The sequence below is a fragment of the Stegodyphus dumicola genome, chromosome 12, assembly GCF_044657685.1.
Source record: "Stegodyphus dumicola isolate Sdum_Otavi_A_Nest chromosome 12, ASM4465768v1".
Taxonomy (NCBI): domain Eukaryota; kingdom Metazoa; phylum Arthropoda; class Arachnida; order Araneae; family Eresidae; genus Stegodyphus; species Stegodyphus dumicola.
Genome location: NC_140779.1, coordinates 69385581 through 69409371, shown reverse-complemented (window position 1 = coordinate 69409371; position 23791 = coordinate 69385581). Strand labels below are relative to the sequence as shown.

Here is a 23791-nt window from a genome sequence, read left to right as displayed (position 1 = left end):
GACCATTTGTAAAATATTGCTTTACAACTTAAGAGCTACGGAAACTTTCGCTTCCCCACGACCAGATTACTCCAAACCTTAGAATTTTTGAATGGATTCTACAGCTCTGGGTGATAGATGTACCAATAGTACATCTTCTTTTTAATACAAACGTGAAAGGCCTAAGCCATACTTGATCTATTGGTGATAACTCACAGTAGTTGGTACTAAATGCGAGTGAAGGTAAAGGTTATGAATTCGATTGCGACGCACGAGTCTCAGACTGCGCTTCTTGATTTTCGGAAAATATCATTTTTGCTTGTTTTCCTAGATATGGCCAGTAATAGCGAGCCACCTGATAGGGGCAAAATTCCTTGGCATGCTACTTTCAGCGATTATGATAGCGATAATGATTCTACTTATTCGAATTATTCAGGAAAATCTTCTACATGCAAAGATATGCCTGTAATTGCTTCAGATGACCCGGAGCTTCAAAGTATAATTGCTACTCTAATTTCTACTAAGAAAAGTAAATCTCAGAGAAAAGAAAAGAAAACTGCTGGAAGTTCTAAGAAAATAGTCGATAATACTAAGAAATTCAAACCCTCCCCTTCAAATTTTGCAGCAGTAGTTAACAAACACAGAAAAGCTTCTCCTAATTTAACAGAAGCTATCTCGGAAGAATATCTTAATACCCAGCTTTCGACTAACCCAAAAGATCTCGCACTCAAATTAGAAAACGAAATCTCCGATAAATTAAACTGTATTGAGTCTATGAAGACATTTACCTCCCCAGCAGAGATAGGAATACGTTCCCAGCAGAGATAGGAATATAGTTATAAGAAGAAATTCGACAAAATCAGTTAATTTTAGCAAGTATTCAGAACATTCCGGAGCTCGCAAATTCTAAAACAAATGATAAAACAATAAATCAGAATGACTGGCGAACTCCAAAGAGAACAGCGAAAAATACCGAGTCTACCCCACCACCAGATATTCCGCAAAATAACAGATTTGAAACTCTTAACGAAAATAACGAATCTATGGAAGTTACAGATGAAATGTCAATGATGAAGTTACAGATTACAATACAGAATAATCCAAAAAAATAAAACGAAAATTTCCCCATTAGTCATTCCGGAAAACGATGTTGATTGCCCTGAAATAGACAAATTGCTCAGAGGAATATGTAAAAACGAATTTGAAGTTACAATCAAAGCCAGACAGAATTTCCTTTAGACTACCACCGAAGCCTATTATAAAGCTACAGTTGATAAATTCCAGAAAACACAGATTAATTTTCATACGTATCAAATTTCCGCAGCCTACTCGATTAAAGTTATACTCAAGAATATCCCAAAACCGACACCGAGCAAGCAATTCGCTCAGACTTACAACGCAGAAGCTTACATATAATTGAAGTAATGTAATTTACGAAGAAAACAGAAGACCAAATTATCCGTTTATCTATATTTTTTCTTGAACTAAAAATAAATTCTGCAGGAGAGAAAATTCAGCAATTAAACAATATGTTCGGATTCAACATCACAATAGAAAAATATCAGCCCAGAAAACGCCCAATTCAAGAAATTCCCACTAAAGATCGCTTCCCCGAATTCATTCAAGCTTCAGCCCAAACTAATCATGAAATGCCTAAAAAACTTTACAGTGACAAAATTAAGCAGAAAAACCTGGAAGAAAATTTAGCAGAAATCATTAACATTTTCAAAGATCAGAAAACCCTTTATCTCATGAAATCATAACCACAATAGCTCAGAGAATTAAATCAGCTAAATCAAATATGCAGAAACTTTGTCTAGCTTTTCAAGCCATCAAGATTATTTTGAAATTTGCGGATCAAGATTAATTCTCAGCTTCTCTCAAGACGAGCGACAGAAATCCTCAAGATGCAGATCTTCACATCCTGGATTCGGTTCTCAGACCCGCACACGCTCACTACAATTTTTGCCAAAAGATGGCGCCACGTTTACTTCTCTTCTAGAGACTATGCTTTAGGTGCAAAAAATACGTTTCATCTTATTGGATTCAACTCATCATTAAAGATAGCCTATTTATAATATATTGGTAAAGTATGCCGATTGCCCCTTAATTGCGTAACGACACATAAACATAGACATAGTACATAAACATAGACATATGAACGAAATATAACGTTGTTAAGTGAACCTAACGCCAGAGTTTCGCTAAACAAATATAGTGAAATAAATGGTAAACAAATACAGTGAATTTTAAAGAGTGCATTTATTCTATTGTGGTTTATGCGCTATCGACGAAGCAGATTTAATTCAATCCAATAAATTTAAATGAAATGCAAGAAAAATGCGTACAATTTAATATTCCGTACAAGGAAGTCATGTGGTATACACATCATATTTTTTATTTCGCTTACTCAGATTTTTTATTTCGCTAATAATTTCATAGTGTCAGCTGCCGCTGGTCTGACAGAGCCTCTACTCTTTTTCAAATTTTCAATATCATTTTAACAATTTATTCAATTTTAGGTTTTGTACAAAATATACAATTTTTCGCATCATCAACAACTGCAGAAGCTGTAGGAAAGTTCGAATTTAATTTATTTTTCCTGCTGTAATAAATTTTTGTATTCTAAATCTTTTATTCTAAATTCTTATTCTTAACTCGGCCGTCTGGAACCGGGATGCCAAAAAATATACGTAGATTCTCACTCAAAATTAATATTTCTAAATTCTCTATAAATGTCAAAAAAAAAAATTATCTTAACTTTTCTATCTTCCGGATGGCTAAGGATAAGGCTCCTCTAAACCAGGCTGAATCACCAACTTTTCTCTCTTGGCGAGGGAGTGAACGCGCTGCCAATTTTTGCGCGTTTATCGCACACGCTGGCTGAATGTCTGCTGTTTTTTTAAAGATTTATTTTATAGACGCGCGGCATTCAGCGCATATAAACTTTTCGGATAATTTATTAATTCTCGAATAGTATATAGACATTTTCACCTAAATTAAAATTTCGCGTATATTTTGTAAACATATTCAAAATAACTTATTCTTTAGATGTTTCAGTTTCGTTAGCAGACTATAATAAATAAGATATGAATAAAAACTTTCAATAGTGTCAAATGGGGAAATAGTTAAAGCGTAGAGTGTGCAAATAACTTTATCTTAATGACATTTTAACAAAAATTTCCATAAAAACACTGTAAATTCATACTAAAAAAATAACTTAAGAATATGTTGTCATTTAAGTCTGAGGTATATGGAAATAATTGTGCAAGATTCTGAAGAAACACTTTCTTTTAAATGTGTGAAATATTTCATAACATATATGGAAGAAGAAAGTACAGCATTCTGTGTTTTGGATGCTTTTCATCAAATGTAATATAAATACGAACTAGAAACCGTAATAAAAAGTCCTTCCTCTTCAATCAGATCACCTTTGTGTTGCATTGTATTTGTAATATTTCTAAAAATCCAATTTTTACCTAAATTAAAAAACAGTTATTCCATAAAAGATAATAACTTTGAACGTAGAATGAATTTTGTAATTTGAGTTATGTTACAAAATAATTCATAGTTTATATATTTTATAATTTAGATAAAACCTGTCCAATTTAAGAATGTGTGTTAATCACATTCTTAAATTGTAAAAGGACGACTTAACCACATGTAATTCATTTCAAAACATAAAAGAAAGCTTATTTTTTATTTTACACAGCAACAGCATTTTCATGCAGTCAAGTTTTTTTAACTGCTAGTTATTATACATAATACTTAATTTTAAACCCATTCTTATTAGAAAGCATAACTAAGAAACTTTTTTTAAAGCACCACAGTGATTGCAAAGAATGTCATTAAATTTACAAAAGTATTGAAAATATATTGAACAGCATTATAACAAGAAAGTACTGTACAAAATATGTAAATTTAGCATAACTTCTTTTTTAGTATTTGCATAGTTTCCTCCAAATGAACCTTAATGGGAAGTTATCTTGCGAAAATTTAAAAGTATTAAAATGGCCTCTATTTAAGATGTAACTGCATTTATAATTATTTTGTAATTGTGAATAGATTATATTATTGCAATTAGATTATGCACTTACAATATAATTGCATAAAGTAATGAAATTAAGAGTTCACAGATACAATGTAATATAATTACAATGCAATTACCTAAATTGTAATTATAATCACTTATTTAATACCACAATATTATTACAATCACAATGTAATTTAAATTGGGTACTATATTTGCATACCCTCCACTCAAAAGGAGGTACTGATAAGCCTGGAAGTTATTATCAACAAAAAGCCTGTTCAGGACAGTTTGATGACAATTTCCACCGGGCGAAAAGTACATTCTTAAGCCCAGGCAAATCATGACAATAAAAATCATTTAGTCTTATGATTGACTATATTTTAAACCCTAAATCTTAATTCTGCACCAAATTATTTACCTATATTTTAACATACTTTATGAATTATTAGAAGCGATATGGCAAATATCTTCTAAAAATAACTGTAAAATATCTGTATCCATTAATTGATTCAGATACACACTTTTATTATTTAAGTATATCAAAATAACAGTTTCATGTTCCTGAAATACAAAAATTATGGAAAAAGTTAAAGTAATATTCTTAGAAGCATATGATATTAGTCACCAGATGCAAAATTATAGTTAATTTTTTGTCCTAAATACAATTTTATTACACAGTAGTCAAATGTGTAACTTAATAACATGTTATATAAAAAATTAATGATAATAAGTTTATCAGAAATGAATTAATTCTGCAAATAAACTTTCTGCACTTGAAAATTTTCTACACCTGAGGGGAGGGAGAGATCTAGTAAAATTAGATTTATTATAACTTCAGTTGGACCAAACACCTTCTCTCTATATATATGCATCACTAAAGAAATAAATAAAATTATCATGCTTAAAAAACAGATATACCATACCAGTTTTTTTCCCCCTTATTACCCTTTACATTGAGAAATAACAAACAGTACAACACTGAAAAATACTATCCTTGAAATTTTGTTTAAATGAAGAAACACACACCATCTTTTTATTTAAGCATTACACTTCAAAAACAGATACACATACCAATTTATTTTCACTAGCCTTTATACTGATAACATGCCATATAAAAATGAAAAGAATTATCCTTGAAATTTAGATTGAAGTAACGCAATGGGAAAATTTATGCACACGGGCATCTTTTTTCTATTGCATGTTGTCTGACATGATCCACAAGTGCCTAAAAATGTACCCAAAGAAACGCATTTCAATATTAACAAAAAATTGTTTACAGATTAAAATTCATTCATTTCATACCAGTATTATAAAGATCATGCATGAAACAAATCTGCTTTCCCATACTTTTAAGTAAAACTTTTATACTGGAAAATAGACTATATTTCTATATATTAGAAACAAGAAAATACTAATTTGAATGTTCTGCATTCATTTCTAAATCTTTACTCCATTGCCAAATTGTATAATACTGTGATTATAAATAAACTTGCACAATCCTTGCAATTATTGAAGTCATATTATATATATATTGTCTCACACTATTCAATTTATTCTATTGACTTCAGATGTCAATGTCAAAATTCTGGAAGTTATTTTAACCAAGAAACAGTAGTGGGCACCGTGCATAAACAACTCATCTAACTTTTTAACAATAGTGATTATAAAATAAAGAAAAAATTATATATCATTCCAACGATATTGCAACTATAGTATAATGTTACATATATCTTTAGCAAACATTCAGATTTTATCTTGACTTTCCAAATTATTATTTATTTTTTAATAAATTTCAATATGCTAATGATTTTCATGTTACATTAGTATAAATTCCACAATTAGCACAGGAAAACAAAATCCGCGCTTTATATTAGAAGAGAAATTTCTTTTCCACATTCAAAACATCTACATTGGCGATGTTTGGCGACGGGTACATTAACCCTAGACTAATTTAATTATAGCTATTATTACAGAAATTAGCAGATACTCAGGTTATTGTACACAAGAATTTCACTTTACTTGCACATTATAAACATCAGAGAAGATATAAACTCTAAATGAAGGCGTAATTAACATTATACTTACTAAGCAAAGTTCAGCGCCTGGACCAGGTTTCCAATTGTCTCTTCGGAAATTATTTACCCATATTTTTCTTCTTTCTTCATTTTTAGGAAATTTTACCAATGTATGACCTTTCCGTGAATGATTTGAACAAGTAATAGCTGTACATCCGCCCATTTTACACAAAAAAAACACAAAAAATTGTTGCACCGTAACCACAGAGCCGCCATTAAATCTCCCACTTGGGAGCGCGAATGCCTGATGATTCAGCCTGGTATATAGGAGCCTTAGCTAAGGATGCATCAATCCATACTCCAAAGTTTAGATGTAACATGTTGATTTTCCCAAAGATATTCTAGTGTTTACCGATATCGTCGAACAGTCGTGTTGATGATGTAAATAAACATGAAGCTTTTCCATCAGTTTCTAGACCAAATAAGAAAGAAAACTTGGAAGACTAATTTACTGAACCATTTCATGTTTGCATGTCGGAGTCATAGATATGCGTAGGAATTTGTAAACGATATTTAGGTTTGTACTCTAATTTAGCTTTGATTTAATTGGCAACAGTCAATTATGTTTACACTTCTATTTGGTGTCATGGATCTTTAGGAGTAGGGTAATAGTTGTTTTCTGTAAATAATAAATGCTTTGTTATATTTAACAAGTGTTCATATTCATCGTATAGTAATTAAACAGTATTGTTATTTTTACATTTTATTCATATGTAACACTACTTCATTACTGATATATTTAAATATTTTCATAGTATATTTTTTTAATCTCATTTATATGCATGCAACAACCTTTGGTTGTGTGTATATATATATATACTTTTCACACTTGTGGATATTGATGGATTTTATGAACTCACCTTCAGTTTATAATAGTAATAAAAATAGACAATTAACGCATTCATTCAGAAACAGCTGGGGAAAAAAATATCGCCTTCTATTCCAGCGTAGATAAAAGTTTACAATTGGGTGCCTCTTGTTTTTTGGCGATTTTTTCGACGCCAGGAAGGCACAATTTTAAGATGGCCGCTACACAAAATTAAAATAAGAAGTCAAAGAATTCCGCAAACACTGTGTCCAAGTACACATCGATCACTTAAACGTGTTTCATGTTTTCACTTAAAAAAAGCATCTCAGAATTGCACAAACTAGGCATTGCGCGCTGCCTTAAATTTGTCCATGTACTCATCACTCCATTTTCATTTAAAAAAAAATCAAGAAGCTAAAACAAAGTTAAAACTATCGTGGTAACCAGAAATGAGGTTTCATCGCCAAAATTTAAAAAAAAAAAATTGTCACTAATCGAAGGGGCATCCAATTCTACACTAAAGCCTCCGGCGTATAACGCACACATTTTGTATAAAAAATAAGATCGAAATTCACGGGTACATGCTGTATGCCGGATATGAAAATCTTAGATTTAAAAAGCAGAAAATAATGAGTATACAAAAATGCATTTGATGTGTTAATGCAATTTTGGGGGGTGCACTTGCCACAAAGATGCAGTTAGATGTGTTGATGCAGTGCATAGATTTTGAAGTGGTCCAGTAGTTTAGTGTTCTTTGTATTGTTTTTGGTTGTGTTACCTTGTGTTCCTGCATTTTACTTTTTTATGTTGTACTTATTGCATAAAAGATGTGTATATTAAAAAATAATTGATTTTAAAAATATATAGTTTTTGGTACTATTCGGTTTCGAGGGCCTTTTTTTTTATATGTATTTCCCCCTTATGCTTATTTCATGTTTACTTCCTTACTACATGGTGTAGCTTTATATCAATAAGCAATAAATTATAAAGTTTGTTAATTTCTTTTTAATCTATTGGATCTGATTACACCAATCAATCGCGGATGCATTCAGCTGTTGACCCCTTGATCATCATCAGTCCCCTTTAAAATTTCATTGATCCCATTGAGAACTTCTCATGTAGGCCATTCCTTTGCAGAAAAAATTATCAGTCTAATAAAAATCAGTAAAATTAAAAAAAAAAAAAAAAAAAAGATTAGCGACAATGGTAGACTGTTGAAACAATTTTCTGGAATTTTTCAAAACCTTTAGAAAAACTGCACTAATTTTACATCTTAAACGCAAAATAATTTTTTTTGTATTTTTTTGTAAAGACACTACAAATTTTGCCAGTTTGGTGATTATCTCCTAGATTTATATTTGAAATGCATGCTTATGCCAGAAATTTGGATCATCATTTTAATTTGTTCTCTTTTTTGCACAAAAAACAATCTTTTTCTGTTTGTGGCATAGTATGAATTCTTTAGTTGGGCATTGTAAGCTTAAGATTTTTTCAAATTTAAGCTCAGTTTGTGTACAAAAAACTTCGATTTGGTGATATATGAATTTCATGAAAATTATTTTAACAAATATAAGAATAATCTAAAATAATAATAGAATATTAAAATATTGTTTTTTTTTTTTTTTTTTCAAAAATAATATTAAATTATTAGCCTAGAGGGACGGTAGCTCAGAAGGGCTGTTAGTCACAAAATGCAAATAACTTTTTAAATTGTTGCCACCAAAAATTATTGCCCTGTATTACATTTAAAGGAATTAAATAATGAAGAATTTGTATGAGTGTATATATGTTTCTTGCATTGTGAAGAATCGATGGTACCTGGAGCTATCAAATTTTGAATAACATAATCCTGCACCCGAACAGGGGCATTTGGATGCCCGAATTTTGAATTTTAAATCTGTTTTATTATCTATTTCATGTTTTGGTAAAACTTTAATGAATTTTCGGTTAACAAACTCAATGGTTTCAAAGCAAGCAATGGCACAGCGTGCGATACTGTCTATCCAAAATTCTAAAGATACGCCATTTTTACATATTTCATAGAGGTGGCGATTAGTCTCAAAGTGGCATTTTTAGCCAATCCTTTCAAAACATGTATGTAAATGAAAAAACACTCTGTAGGGATTTATATTTATTTTAACTAATAATTTAAATTTTAGTTCAGACTTTCCTATAAGCCTTCATTCCCCTAATTGTCAGTGCCAGAATAGTTAAATTTGGTAGCGTGCGTGCAAGAATGCAAATTCTACTTTGAGGAGGAAAGTTTAAATGCCAAGGTTTTAGAAGGGAAGTTAGAGAGTTGGGCTCGAGCAGCCATCTCTGTCGTAGGTACAATTGCGGATTGCTGGTTCAAGTGGCTTAAAGGCATTTATCTGCTGTCACTAGTTATAGAGAGGATCGAAGTTCGGTATCTCGCTGAGCCCTGTAGGTTAGTTAATCACTTGTTAAACATTTCAACTTTTGATTTTCGGTTACCACCCAAGTAGAGGCAAAGTTTGTTAGCGTCGAGTTGACGCAGTGTAAATTTTAAAGAGTTAATAAAGTGTTTGAACTCTTCTTCTGTGTAGTTTACTGCTACTCCAGTATACAGATAGAAGTTAACCCATCTGGACACTACAACTCTTTTGGGCATATTATAAAATTTAAAAGCTTCCAGATTTAAAAAAAAAAAAATATTTTCATTTATTATGTTTTAAAATGTCTTTCATTTTTGCAATTTTCAAATTTTTTGATTCTAAAATTTAAACAAGATAATCAATATTATAAAACAGAACTTTTTAATTACTTTTTAGCAAAAGAATTACTGTAATTGTGTTCAAATTAATTTAATTTGTTTTAATTTGTATAAGTATTTTTCTATGTGTAATTTAAAAAAAATTTTTTTTTTTTAATAAGTTACATATGTGTTATCGTTCGTGCTCTGTAAAATTAATTTTCTGCTTTTTCTGAATTTTTTATAAAATCTTCTGATTTTTATTTTTACAAAGTTAGCTGGTATTTTATTGATTAAAAATTTAGAAAAAGCCTATGACAAAGGGGAAAATGTAATAAAAGGTATTGAGAGAGAATAGATGTTTTGCGCTGTACACTTATGATAAATTTTTCATGTTGTGTGGAGAATTCTTGGGAAAAAACTGTGAATACAAAGCTGTCTGAATTTTTTACTACATTTCCTTATTTGCAAGTCCCTCATTATTTAAGAACACTCTTGTTAATGTTCCAAAACTGTAACAGGCTTAAATGTGACTGTGCTAGGATTGCCAGCTACTTGCCAACAGTTTGCAAAGAACTTGGAGTAGAGTTGCTGCGTTCACACAGTTCAATAGTAAGAAGGCTCTTAATATAATAATTAATATTTTAATAGCAGGGTTGTAATAATAAAGGGATAACTTTTCTGTTTTTGATTCCAAATGTCTCTTTTTTTGACATGTTTCTTTATAAACAAATTGAAAAGCAAGCTTGCTTGTTCGTTTCATGTTGGACTACCTTGGATAAACATATCTCTATAATATTTTGTATTTGCTTTCACACATTCTTCGTGGATTTGTGCAGTTTTCCACTATTATTAAGATATTATTACCATAAATTATATATTTATAATTATTAATCAAGCAGTCTGAGCTTACTGCTTCTATAATGTGTACAATATTAAAGCAGAAGAAGACAGTAAAGGCTTTAGCACCATCCAAGGGCATTACAGCAATACTGAAACAGTAGACTTCTATAAATGAAAAAATGGAGGATTTGTTGTTGAATTTGTCGTTGGCAAGAATACATGAGTTATATATGCCAGTTTGCTAGAATGGGCTCCAGTCAGTTTATACAACTAATCTGAAAAGATATTCAAGGTAAGTTGTTGCTGGTTTGAAAAGTTTAAAAGGTGAACTGAAATTCTGGCAAGACAAACTAGCAGGCTCAGATGTGAAGGCAGTGGAGGAATTCCATGAAATTTTTATGGCACTGATACTAATAGAAGCCAAAAGGTACATCCTTCAGAAAGTCTTGAACTGTGATGAGACAGGGCTGTTCTGAAAGAGGATGCCAAGGAGGAATCAATCGTATAACGGTAAAGGAGTGCCAAGTCGCAAACTCATAAAAGATAGGTTGAACCTTGTTCTGTGAGCAAATGTGAGTGATGACTTCAGAATCCATTCAGGAAATATCTGAACACTTAAGACCCATAAGGTCATACAAGAAAAACTCCCAAGTTATGAGAGAGACGAACGTGCACACGTAGGTCACCAGGGAGTTCTTTATTGAGTGGCTCAATCTGGTCTTTTGTCCCACTGTTAAAAACATATCTGGAGGAAAATAAACTGCACTTACAAGTCCTCCTTGTACTCAACAGTGCTCCTGCATGCCCCCTGAAACTTGAAGATAACATCCACAAAGAGTGCAAGTTCTTCAAGGTTTTTTGTCATCCGCCCAACCTTAATCCTATTCCCACAGCCCATAGACTAATAGGTTATTTCAAAGCAAAAAAAAAAAAAAAAAACTTCACCAAACACTCATTTTACCAGTGTTCTGATGTGATTGAGAGCACCAACCTCAACATTCACAAGTTCTGGAAGGACCATTATAATATTGCAGTAGGCCTAAGAATGATTGATATGGCATGACGGGATGTTTCAGGGAGGGCCTTGAACTTGTGGCCTGAGGTGGTGTCCAAAAGGGATTTTGAAGGATTCAGACTCGGATGCATAAAGGAAGTCTTGGAAGAGATTGTGTCCTCGAAAGAACTTTGGGCCTGCAGAAGGATGAAGAAGACATAAATGAACTTCTTCATGATAACTCTGTGGAACTTAAAATTATTACTGATTAAGAAGCATGAAACTACCGATTAAGAAGCATGAAAAAGTTTTGGTAGACAACAAAGAGGAACTTATCTCTTCAGCTGAAATTAAGGACATTCTAGAATAGAAGCAGTTGGCAAGTTAATGGGGGAAAAAAGGCTTTATGTCATAGCCCTCGAAATCAATAGAGTTCTTGACTAAACCTATGCCAAACAAAAGGTGGTTGCTTTTATAATTTATCCTTGTTTTGGCAAGAGAGTCATAATTTGGCCCCAGAACTGCTTGATGTTGCCCATGTATGGTTTATGGCATATAATTGTTTTTACTTGTTAACTAATGAATTTTGATCTTTGTATAAAATATATGTTTGAATGAACATGTATTTTTAATCCAAAAGGATTATTGTCTTGAAACCGAACTTTATGTTGGTTCATTTTAAATATAGTCCAATATAAATGCATTGTTTTGAATTCCAGTCAGTTGCCATTCAGCAAAATGTAAGATATTTATCTTAATCTATCTTAATGTTTAACAAACTAAGGTGTTTAAAAGCAGTTGATGCAGTTCTTAAGAATATTATTATACTATTTTTTAATCTTATTGATTTAAGTCAAATGTAGTGATTTAAATAAAGGCATTTTATGCATAATACATTTAATTAAAAATGTTAAATATTTTTTTAGAATTATTCTATGTATTTTTCCACTTTTTAAATATGCAGAAGATATATAATATTCCCTCGGTAGTCTTGATGTATATTCATCTAGTATCCCATAAAATATATGGAGCATCTGGTACCATATAAAACATTTTCCTGTTCCATCTGGGACATTCTGCTGATAATATGTACTGATAAACCATATTAACTTTAAAAGAAGGGACATAAAAACCATTCAAGTTGTTAAAATCTGAACCATTTTTAAAAAATATTATTTATATGTCATCTAGCCTTACATATTTTTTATAGTTAATCTGCTTGACTGTCATATTAGCCCTAATGGATTTGGAGATGGAAAATGATAAAGGAGGGCTAGAGGCTAAGGAAACTACCCCATCTTGCACCACTGAACCAATAAATACTGACCCTCCTGTGCCTGAATGTATTGAAGCGATAAATGTAGATCCTTCTGTGCATGAAATAATTGAACCAATAAAAGTAAAAGATCCTCCTGAGTATGAACATGTGTATAAGAGGGTAATTATGTTTCTTTCTTATAGATTTTTTTTAATAATTTGTATAATCTTTTAATTGACATCAGCTTTTTTTTTAGGCTTTGGATCTGATATGTGAGAATGTGAACTAAAGGGTTATGTGTCAATTTAAACCACATAATTAGTTAACCTATCTGTGCAAGCACAACAGTGCAATGATTTCTGTATGTTGTTGCAGTTTTGTCTGAAATTCTCTGGATAGCTGTTCTTTACTGTCTATGAGAAAATATAATGTGTATATGGCAACTGTAGATGCTTGCCTATTGTCTTTGTAAAAAAAAAAATAATTTTTTGGTATTTTGCAACTAATGGAAGTAAGATGCATTGTTATTTGAATATTACTTAAGATATTCTTTTCTGCCAGATCTTGTAATACAGTCAAAAGTCGTTAATCCGGACTCGTCGGGACTTCGGCAATTCCGGATTATCGATTTTTCCGGATTATAGATCATCAGTTTAAATCTCGTAAGATGGCATGCAGAAATTCTAAAATTAAAAATATGAAACCATAATTTATAAAATAAAGAACAATTATGATCTAAAGAGTATCGAAATTTGCAAAAAGAAAAAGCTTAATATTTATTTGTTTACTTTATTAAACATTTCTTTCAATGTAAGTTGTTTAAGTTTTGCTTCGTTTCATGTGACAATACTTTCTCTTTAATTCTATTAAACAGACATAATTTCTTTTTCAGTTACAAAGTTCTGCTGTTCAAGTCCTATAATTGCTGTGTCGAGAACACCGACTAATTTGTCAATCGAAATTTTTTCGTTTTCAATAACCTCTGTTACTTTCTTCGCTATTGGAAGCGAATTATCATGACGAGGAACTTGTTTTAACCCTTTAATTGTCAAGTTATTTTGATGATTTGGGTACACAAATTGTCAAATTTTTTTATTCCAAAAACCAAATGTTTAGTACAAAATAAAATATACTTAAGTAGTTAAAAATTGATATTTTCACGTACATGGGTAAATTTTTTAAAGTTTTGTAGCCACTGCATATTTTCTTTGAGGCGGCTGCCACTCAACATGGCAGTTGCACAATCACTACACCAGAATCGTGATTTCTTCCTTATATTTTCCCCATTTTTATCCTTTTTCGAACAACACACTTTGCACTGTCTTGTAGGCTCACGTTTCGCAGGAATAGGAGGAAAATGGGATATAAAATGTCGTTCAGTAAGACGGGCAGGGTTATTTATTGTAGGTGGTCTGCCAACATTCTTTTGTCCAGAAGCTGCATCATCATATTTATCTAAAAGCTCTTCTACAACTTGGATTCGAAATTCTAAAAATGTAATACGTTTCCCAACTACATTTTTATAGAGCAAATATGAGTTCCAGAGTACCTTGTCTAGTAAATGTAAAAATATCTTTTTATAATATTTTTTCTGACGTTTTCGGATTGTTGGATGAAAGGATATTTCCTGATCACAACGATCTACACCACCCATAGTTAGACCGTAATTAGAAACAATCTTCGGCTTGAGTATATCTCCATTTTTTATTTTTGAGGCTGACCATGGAAGTATCATGAATACTGCTCATCAAACACACATCCTTCACCTTTGGTTGAAGAATCTAAATCATTTATATAATGTTTCAAAGAACTGGACACTATTTTACAACAAAAAGATCCCATGCACCTTGAACCAAATAACCTCTAACCTTTGAAATCTTCAGTAAAGTGCTGTCATCTATTGAACTGAGCGCACATTAACTTTTCCCGAGATACAGTCGGGTTTGACAAAGAGATGAAGCCGAAATAAACGTCTCCCGATATATATTCGGGTATAACAATACGATGCCCTCAAAAAAAAATTACCCCGAATAATACTCGAGCGTGACATTTTCGAACACCAGTGCTGTTATCTTGGGCATGACAGTTAAAAGGTTAAATCATATCAAAGACGGAGCTCATCGAGATGAAATACTACATTTGGTAAGGAATTATAAGCCAAATAAAATAAAAACATCTGCCCTGAAGATAAGGATAGTGCTGACAGATCAACTTCCAATTAATTACGCGCCCGCCGCGGCGTTCCCCCCGCTGAGCGGCGTGAAATCGATAAACAGATTTCGGATTTCAAAACATACTTTTGCTTTAGATACTTTACATATTAACAAATATATATCGGAAATTCTATTTGATATAATCGAAAGTTTAAGCTTACTTTTATAAAATTGCTCTTACAGTCTGCAAAAAATAATAAGCCAAATCCAATTCGAAAATTAAGGAACAACGCAATTATCAACAATTAACTGAAATAGATAATTAGATAATTTTAGCTTATACGTCCATTATACATAAAACGCGCATGCGAAAACGTATTCTACACTTGTGCACACTCATATGCGCAGTCGTAAAAGGTCTTACGCGCACGCGTAAACGCCTATGCGCATGTGTCAACGCGGCACATGCGCAGAAAGTTTTTAGTTTTGAGGTCCGGATTATAGATCATTCCGAATTATGGGTGTCCGAATTAACAACTTTTGACTGTATTGTGTTGGTGTTGATGATGAATGCATAAATAGATGTTAATGGATTCTTTAACTAAATGTGTAATATAACTTTATATGCACTAACAAGACATCAACTATTTCTTGCATATTGGACTTTCTACTGCCTGCTTGATTGATTGTTATCTCTGTTTCTGCAGTGCCGCCTATTAGCATGTACTTAACTATATAATGCTGTCATGTCATAAAGTATGAGTTCATACATGAGTATCCTCCCAGTAAATGAGCACAGTGAGAGGACTACAAAATCGGTCGCGGACACTTAGCCGACATGGACACTTAGCCGACATGGGCATTTAGCCGACAGGACATTTAACCGATACGGACACTTAGCTGACACGGACATTTAGCCGACACGGACACTTAACCGACAGGTCATTTAGCCGACATGGGCAGTTACCCGACAAGACACTTAGCCGAAAAGGACATTTAGCCGACACGGACAGTTAGCTGACAGGACATATGGCCAACACAGAGAGTTAGCCGTCAGGACGTTTAGCTACGGGTACTTAACTGTCAAGTCATTTAATCAACAGGACACTAAGTCGACAGTGACATTTAGCTGACACGTACCCAATAATTATTCAAATTTACTATCAATTAAAAAATTTCTCAACTTCTCAATAAGTTCAATATTTAAATTATTTTCTTCACTTATCAGCAAAACTAATTTTTTGATTCTTAAAGATCTCATATGTGCTTTTAATTATTGTGTGGTGTATATTGGCCAAATTGAAAAAGCGCTGAAATTTCTCATCGGAATATGAATTAAATAATTAAAGGAAAAAAGTGTTTTTTTACCTAAGTACGGCGGTCACTTAATTACATTTTAATATGGGATTTTAAAAATTATCCGTAAAGCTTCTTCATTAATCAACTGGGTTCTTTTGAACACTTTCACATCATTAATAATTTTTCTTGTTTACTTAATGATATTAATTTTCCAATCTGGCTCTTCTTAATGCTTTCAAATTTGTAGGAAATTAAAAGCGCGATTCTGTAACATTTTATTGACCACGTCTCTTGTTTGAAATACTTAGGTTAATGTTTATATAAACTAAACTGTTGCATTATGTTTAATTTAGAATTAAAATATTCTTTATGGTTTTATTTTATTCAGAACTGAATATATTTCCACAGAAACTACATTTTTCAATCTTCATATATCGAAAACGCTGCTGATATGCAACTCCATTCTTATTTTCTAACCACGCCTACTAAATGATTTGGATCGCGTGAAAGCCTTTTGAATATGATTTATCGGAATTGGATAGTGCATGTTTTAGTACACTGTAAAAACATACATAGATTTATCTTTTCCTAACTAATTAGTAATAATATTATGTATAATATTATGTACTCACAATCGTCTTTCACAATCATAATATTACACACACTATCATCTTTCTTCTCTCATCAGGCAATAGAACCCCAGAATAAACACCGTATATCGCAGTTCTTCTCTCTCTTTATATATAGTATACGCAATCATTTCTCTTCCCTAAATAAAAATTATGCAATAATTCAGCACTCTCAGTATTAACTTTTGAAGTTTTATCATAATGACCAAAGTTAGTAGGTAAAAATGAGTTTGCCCGATTCTGACATTTTAATAGAGTTGCTTATTTTTATCTTAAGAATGGTAAATAACTGCCGGTTGACGATGAGGTGACAATGAGTTTTAAACATCTCTTTTCGGTCACGATAACGTTGAAAGTTCTCTTTATTATTTTTTTAATAGCAAAATAAAGTAGAGATGCTAATCTAACACTAAACCGCCAATATTTCCTTTAAAAGCATAATTCAAAACTAATACTTACTTCGGTATTCAGGTTTGGGACATTTTTGAACAACGCATTTATAAAGGTTTAGCCTAAAAAAGCAATTTTTATCGGAAGAGACTGGTTCTATATTAAGTAAAACGGTCACTCTATTTCTGATAGGCCCAGTAGCGTCTGAGTGGTAAAGCCGCAGAGCACTGGTAGTTTGGTCTGAATTTTGAATCCCGCGAACGGATTGTCCTTAGTTTGGGTGTTTCCTTAGTTTTCCTTATATGTAATGTGTATACGAGCCAGTTTTCCTTAGAACGTCCTCCACGAAGGCATCCCTCCCCTTAGGCATGTAGCCTTCTGGCTTTGTCGTAATTACATGAGCCAAACCTACTTCTGTTAGGTGGCCGCAATACCATGTAGCTAACCCAAAAAAAAAGAAAGAGAAAAATAATATTAATGAAAAATGAAATGAAACTTTATACATATACAAATTTATACAGATATTCAGAAAAGTTATATTTTAGAAGAAAAATATTAATACAGTCAAAAGTCGTTAATCGGGACTCGTCAAAAGTCTTTAATCGGGACTTCGGCGATTCCGGATTATCGATTTTTCAGGATTATAGATCATCAGTTTAAATCTGGTAAGATGGCATGCAGAAATTATAAAATTAAAAATATGAAACCATAATTTATGAAATAAAGAACAATTATGATCTAAAGGGTATCAAAATTTACAAAAAAAAAAGCTTAATATTTATTTGTTTACTTTATTAAACATTTCTTTCAATGTAAGTTGTTTAAGTTGCTTCATTTTATGTGATAATACTTTCTCTTTAATTATATAAACAGACATAATTTTTTGTTCAGTTACAAAGTTCCCCTGTTCAAGTCCCGTTAATTGCTGTGCCCAGAATACCGACTAACTTGTCAATCGAAATTTTTTCGTTTTCACTAACCTCTGTATCACTTTCTTCTTTATCGGAAGCGAATTATAATGAGGAGGAATTTGATTTAAATCGTATCAAAGACGGAGTACATCGAGATGAAATACTACATTTAGTAAGGAATTATAAGCGAAATAAAATAAAAACATCTGCCCTGAAGATAAGGATAGTGCTGACAGATTAACTTCCAATTCATTGCGTGCTGCGGCGTTTCCCCCCCCCCCCCGGGCCGCAGAGCAGCGTGAAATTGATAAACAGATTTCGGAATGGTTTGAGAAACGAAGGATATGCCTTTATCCATTTTTTGCAATAATTCCACTTTTTGTTTAATGGACATCTAAACATACTTTCACTTTGTATATCCTTTACATATTAGTAAATATATATCGGAAATTCTATTTGACATAATTGAAAGTTCAAGCTTACTTTTATAAAATTGCTCTAACAGTCTGCAAAAAATAATAAGCCGGATCCAATTCGAAGAATCAGGAACAACGCAATCTGCAACATTAACTGAATTAGATAATTTTAGCTTAGCTTATACCGTCTGTTATACATTAAACGCGCAAGCGTAAACGTATTTTGTGCACGCGCACACGCGTATTCGCAGCCGTAAAGGTCTTACGCGCATGCGTCACCTATGCATGCGCAGAAAGTTTGTAGCTTTGAGGTCCAGATTATAGATCATTCCGGATTATGGGTGTCCGAATTAACGACTTTTGACTGTATAACATATTATATTGAAAATTACACATCACGACTTTCAAAACATAATACATAATATTATCTATTTATTTACATGACTGATTTAGTTAAATCTAGCATCGATAGATGGCACCACATTACGGTGACTTTTCACGATCTGATGCTTTGCTCCGCCCTATGTTGTTTTTGGCCGCCTCCTTCTGCAGCTTCAGTAATGAATAAAACAAAATCTTAAAGAATATTTTACTTCTAAAATAAGCATTATGCACTAGTTTAGGGCTATAAACATTAACCTAAGTAATTATTTTAAGCGAGAGGCGGGGTCAATAAAATGTTACAGAATTATCTCAAGGATGGTGGCATGAACTGCAAATTATAGAGGTCAGAAATACTTTATATCTTTGCTGGTCTTAAAAATTCACTTTTTAGTTTTAATAACAAAATAAAATATATTTGCTGAACTAACCCTTACCACCATATGTTTCTATAAAAAAATATGATTCAAGAATAACACAAATTTTTATTGCATTATTCAGATTTTTCATGACAGGGAAAGAAAATGTCATTAGTGGGAGAAGCCAAACGATTTTTTAAGGGAAGGAATGTAACATGATGTTATGAGCAAAATAGTATTGAAACGTAAAGATATTAGAAATTTGAAAGCATTTCGAAGAGCAAGATTGGAAAATTAATATCATTACGTAAACAAGAAAAGTTATTAATGATGTGAAATTTGATTAAATGAAGAAGCTTTACAGATAGTTTTTGAAGATCCCATATTAAAATGTAATTAAATGACCGCCATACTCAGCTAAAAAAATTCTTTTTCCTTTCGAAATTTAATTCATATTCCCTGACGAGAAATTTCAGCACTTTTTCAATTTGGCCAATATACACCAAACGGCACGATACATATCAAACAATGCTAAATTAACACAGTAATTAAAAGCACATATGAGATCTTCAAGAATCGAAAACTGAATGTTACTGATAGGAGAAAAAAATAACTTAAATATTGAATTTATGGAGAAGTCGAGAAATTTTGTAATTGATAATAAATTTAAATAATCATTGGGCATGCGTCAGCTAAACATCACTGTCGGCTTATTGTCCCATTGACAATATGTCTTGACAGTTAACTATGCGGTAGCTAAATATCCTGACTGCGAATTCTGTGTGTCGGCTAAATGTCCTGTCGGGTAAGTGTCCTTGTCGGCTAAATGTCCTGTTGGCTAATTGTCCTGTTGGCTAAGTGTCCTTGTCGGCTAGCTGTCCGTGTCGGCTAAGTGTCCGTGTCGGCTAAGTGTCCTTGTCGGCTAAGTGTCCTTGTCGGCTAAATGTCCTGTTGGCTAAGTGTCCTTGTCAGCTAAATGTCCTGTCGGTTAAGTGTCACGGACCTCTACAAAATACCAAGATTAACCCTTTAAAGGGGACCAGTATGTAAAATACTCCGGCTGTTTGTGAATTTTTTAACCATCTAAAAATGCTAATTTTTCTACACCAAAGACCATAACTGTAAGCTTCTAGTGTTTCCTTTCAATTATAAGTGTCAGCACCACCCTATGAATGCTCAGTATTTTGCAGTTATGAAATTAATATACCTCATTCCAAGGTATCATGTTTGAAGATTCATAAATTCTATTGGAGAGGAAGAAAAAATTCAGAATCTACAAATATATGATGTGTTTATACTGAATCTTATTTATTTACTTCATTTTAGTCAGAATTGATAATTAACAGAAGATTATTTATATGATTTTAAAACCGATTTATAATATATACCGGCGCCCACACTGAGGGTACCACGCCAATAAGATGTCAGCACCAGTCTTCTCCTTTTCTACTCTGTGACATGATAGAATTTCTTTATATTATAACAGTTTATGATGTAATAATTTTTTATCATAAATTTATAAGTGTTGTTTAGGATTCAATAGTATGTTCATGAAGGGATGGGGAGTTTACTGACCCTGCATGAGGACTGAATACAAGTATATCAGTTTCTCTTTATTCTTTGTTTCCTCCACTTGAGTTTCATTTGTCTGTGTTTAGATAAAATTTCAATTTCAGCACTTCTCTCTTTCCCAAAAGAAACACTCATCGATTTCAAAATTGCTGTCTGGGGTCAAAACTTTACACAATTGTAGGTGTTAAATGTGGCATGTTAGCCCCAAAAGATACCCGTTGCTTTGTGTTTTCCAAAATCTTATTTTTTATTTAATTATTTATTTTAATTATTTAATGCAGCAATAATCAAAAGAGGTGACTGACAACTAATTTGTCATTCAGGAGTAATGCCTTCTTCCCTTTGTGTGACCTTATCACACCAAGGGAAAGCTCACTTAAAAATATGGGAAATGGAAATGCACTTAAGGTTCATCTCTTAGTGTAATCATAAAAACTGCTGATTTGAAAGCATGCTTTTATTCTAGGGTATCGTCTTTGTTAATTTTTGATGAAAGACTAAAGAATGCTAGAGAAATTTGCCTTCTAGGTTAGGATACAAATAGGTTGTTTTCGAAATACAGTCAAAAGTCGTTAATCCGGACTCGTCGGGACTTCGGCAATTCCGGATTATCAATTTTTCCGGATTATAGATCATCAGTTTAAATCGCATGAGATGGCATGCAGAAATTTTAAAATAAAAAATATGAAACCGTAATTTATGAAATAAAGAACAATTATGATCTAAAGGGTATCAAAATTTACAAAAAAAAAGCTTAATATTTATTTGTTTACTTTATTAAACATTTCTTTCAATGTAAGTTGTTTAAGTTGCTTCATTTTATGTGATAATACTTTCTCTTTAATTATATAAACAGACATAATTTTTTGTTCAGTTACAAAGTTCCCCTGTTCAAGTCCCGTTAATTGCTGTGCCCAAAATACCGACTAACTTGTCAATCGAAATTTTTTCGTTTTCACTAACCTCTCTATCACATTCTTCATGTCTTGCAGCAATTCCACTTTTTGTTTGATGGACATCGAAACATACTTTCGTTTTGTACTATCCTTTGGGAGCTCCAGATTCGAAAATTCTATTTGACATAATCGAAAGTTCAAGTTTACTTTTATAGTATTGCTCTTACAGTCTGCAAAAAATAATAAGCCGGATCCAATTCGGAAATTAAGGAACAACGCAATCATCAACATTAACTGAAATAGATAATTGGATCATTTTAGCTTATACCGTTCGTTATACATAAAACGTGCATGCGAAAACGTATTCTGCGCTTGCGCACACGCAAATGCGCAGTCGTAAGAGATCTTACGCGCATGCGTAAACGCCTATGCGCATGTGTCAACGCGGCGCATGCACAGAAAGTTTTTAGCTTTGAGGTCCGGATTATGGGTGTCCGAATTAACGACTTTTGACTGTAAATTTTCACAGTTGGTGAAAGGAGGGAAAATATTTCTAAAACCTTTTTTAGGTGCAAACTAAAATTATCCAGGAGTGGAAAAGGAGCCTCTTGGAAGCCAAAGGGGTGGAAAATCGAAATAAGAGCTTTGAGGTGTTTGAGGTGTATCAAATAATAAAATTGTTTAATGGCATTTCTTCCTGAACAAAAAGATGTATTACAACCTATATTTACAAAAAATAAAAAAGAGGCCCTTATAATCTAAAGTATGTGTGCATGGGGGGTGTGATTCTTGGTATCATAGCATGAAGCATGGTCTTTTTTATATAGTATCTAAAGCATAAAATGTAACTTCAAAAATGCAACATACTTTCTCAGCTGAGACGTAGTGTTTAATTTTTCAATTTTTTTATTTTTCGTCTGAATTACATCTCTTTGTAATATTATACTGGTTCAGTTACAGCATGATACGATTTATGCATGCAGTGTTATATTTGCTAAATTTTTTTATAAAATAATAATATTGAATTTAAATCAAGTTCAAAAGCTTTTTACCTATATTTTACATAAGTATGTTCAGCTGGGTTGCATCATCAAAGTGCATAAAAACATAAATTTTATTTTTTAAATTTTAAATTTCTAGAGAAATTTTAGAAGTTCTTGTCTTCATACTTACATAACTATATTCAACCTATCTCTACAGACGCACATCAAAAGTACGCAAAATTAATTTAAAAAACAAAAATTTACAATTAGCAGCTACCTGGGAAAAAATGTCTTAGACGGGCACTAGTATAAAATATATATACCGACTTTCAAAATTCAGGGTTTTGTTCTAAATTTTTTCGAAGTCTCAATTTTATGTCCTTAGGGTTCATAAGTTTTAATTCATGAAAAATTTTACCACAATTTAAATTATTTTATATACCACCCCTCAAATGGTTAAACAATGCATAAAGATGTAAAACATCTATGCAGTTATAATTAATGCAGTATGTAAGCATGAACTACTTGTACTTGAGAATGAAAAGAATCTTGGATCAGCATAAATTTCTCGACATTATCTCCCGCAAAGTATTTTGTGAACCAGTCAGTGAGCTTTGAGAGATGTTCCATGAAAAACGATAGCGATTCCTGTAGAATAATGATTTTATTAGTAGTTTTGTATTTATTACAATGTAGAAAACAATCCTGAGCACCACCGTCACTCAGTTTTCTTATCAACAACTGCAGCTTTTTCCTACATGCTGAAACCTTTTCTACAAGTTTCAAGATATGCATACATTGCCCTGTAGAATTCAAGACATTTAGTTTCTCAAATATGTCACACTAATATGCTAGTTTCAGCGAAATACTTAGCAATCGCATGACCTTCCTCTTGCAGAAAAGTGTGAATTTCTTGATGCAGCTCAAATGCACAATGCAGGGTAATCAACACAACTTGTAGTGTTTTGCTACAAGTAAGCATCTGCAGTCTTTCATAGCAAGCGGACATTGATTGATCGCCATCAGTACATACACTGATGCACTATTTCCAAACTAAATCATTTTCCACTATAAACTTGTCGAGCCTTTTAAACAAGTC

The 23791-nt window shown here is 32.3% G+C and overlaps 1 protein-coding gene across 3 annotated transcripts in view; it reads left to right on the top strand.

The window, feature by feature from the left end:
- The first annotated feature begins 5659 nt into the window (after nt 1–5659).
- The window catches only part of LOC118199701 (uncharacterized), a 45113-nt gene continuing 26981 nt past the window's right edge, over nt 5660–23791 (top strand). Inside the window, exons 1-2 of one of the 3 annotated variants that reach the window (XM_035371611.2) lie at nt 5660–6468; nt 12656–12883. In XM_035371611.2, coding sequence (XP_035227502.2) covers nt 12686–12883 — 198 coding nt within the window. In that variant the 5' untranslated portion in view covers nt 5660–6468; nt 12656–12685. Of the gene's footprint in view, nt 6693–12655; nt 12884–23791 lie in introns of all 3 variants that reach the window. The other 2 variants (XM_035371613.2, XM_035371610.2) reach the window with 2 other exon arrangements.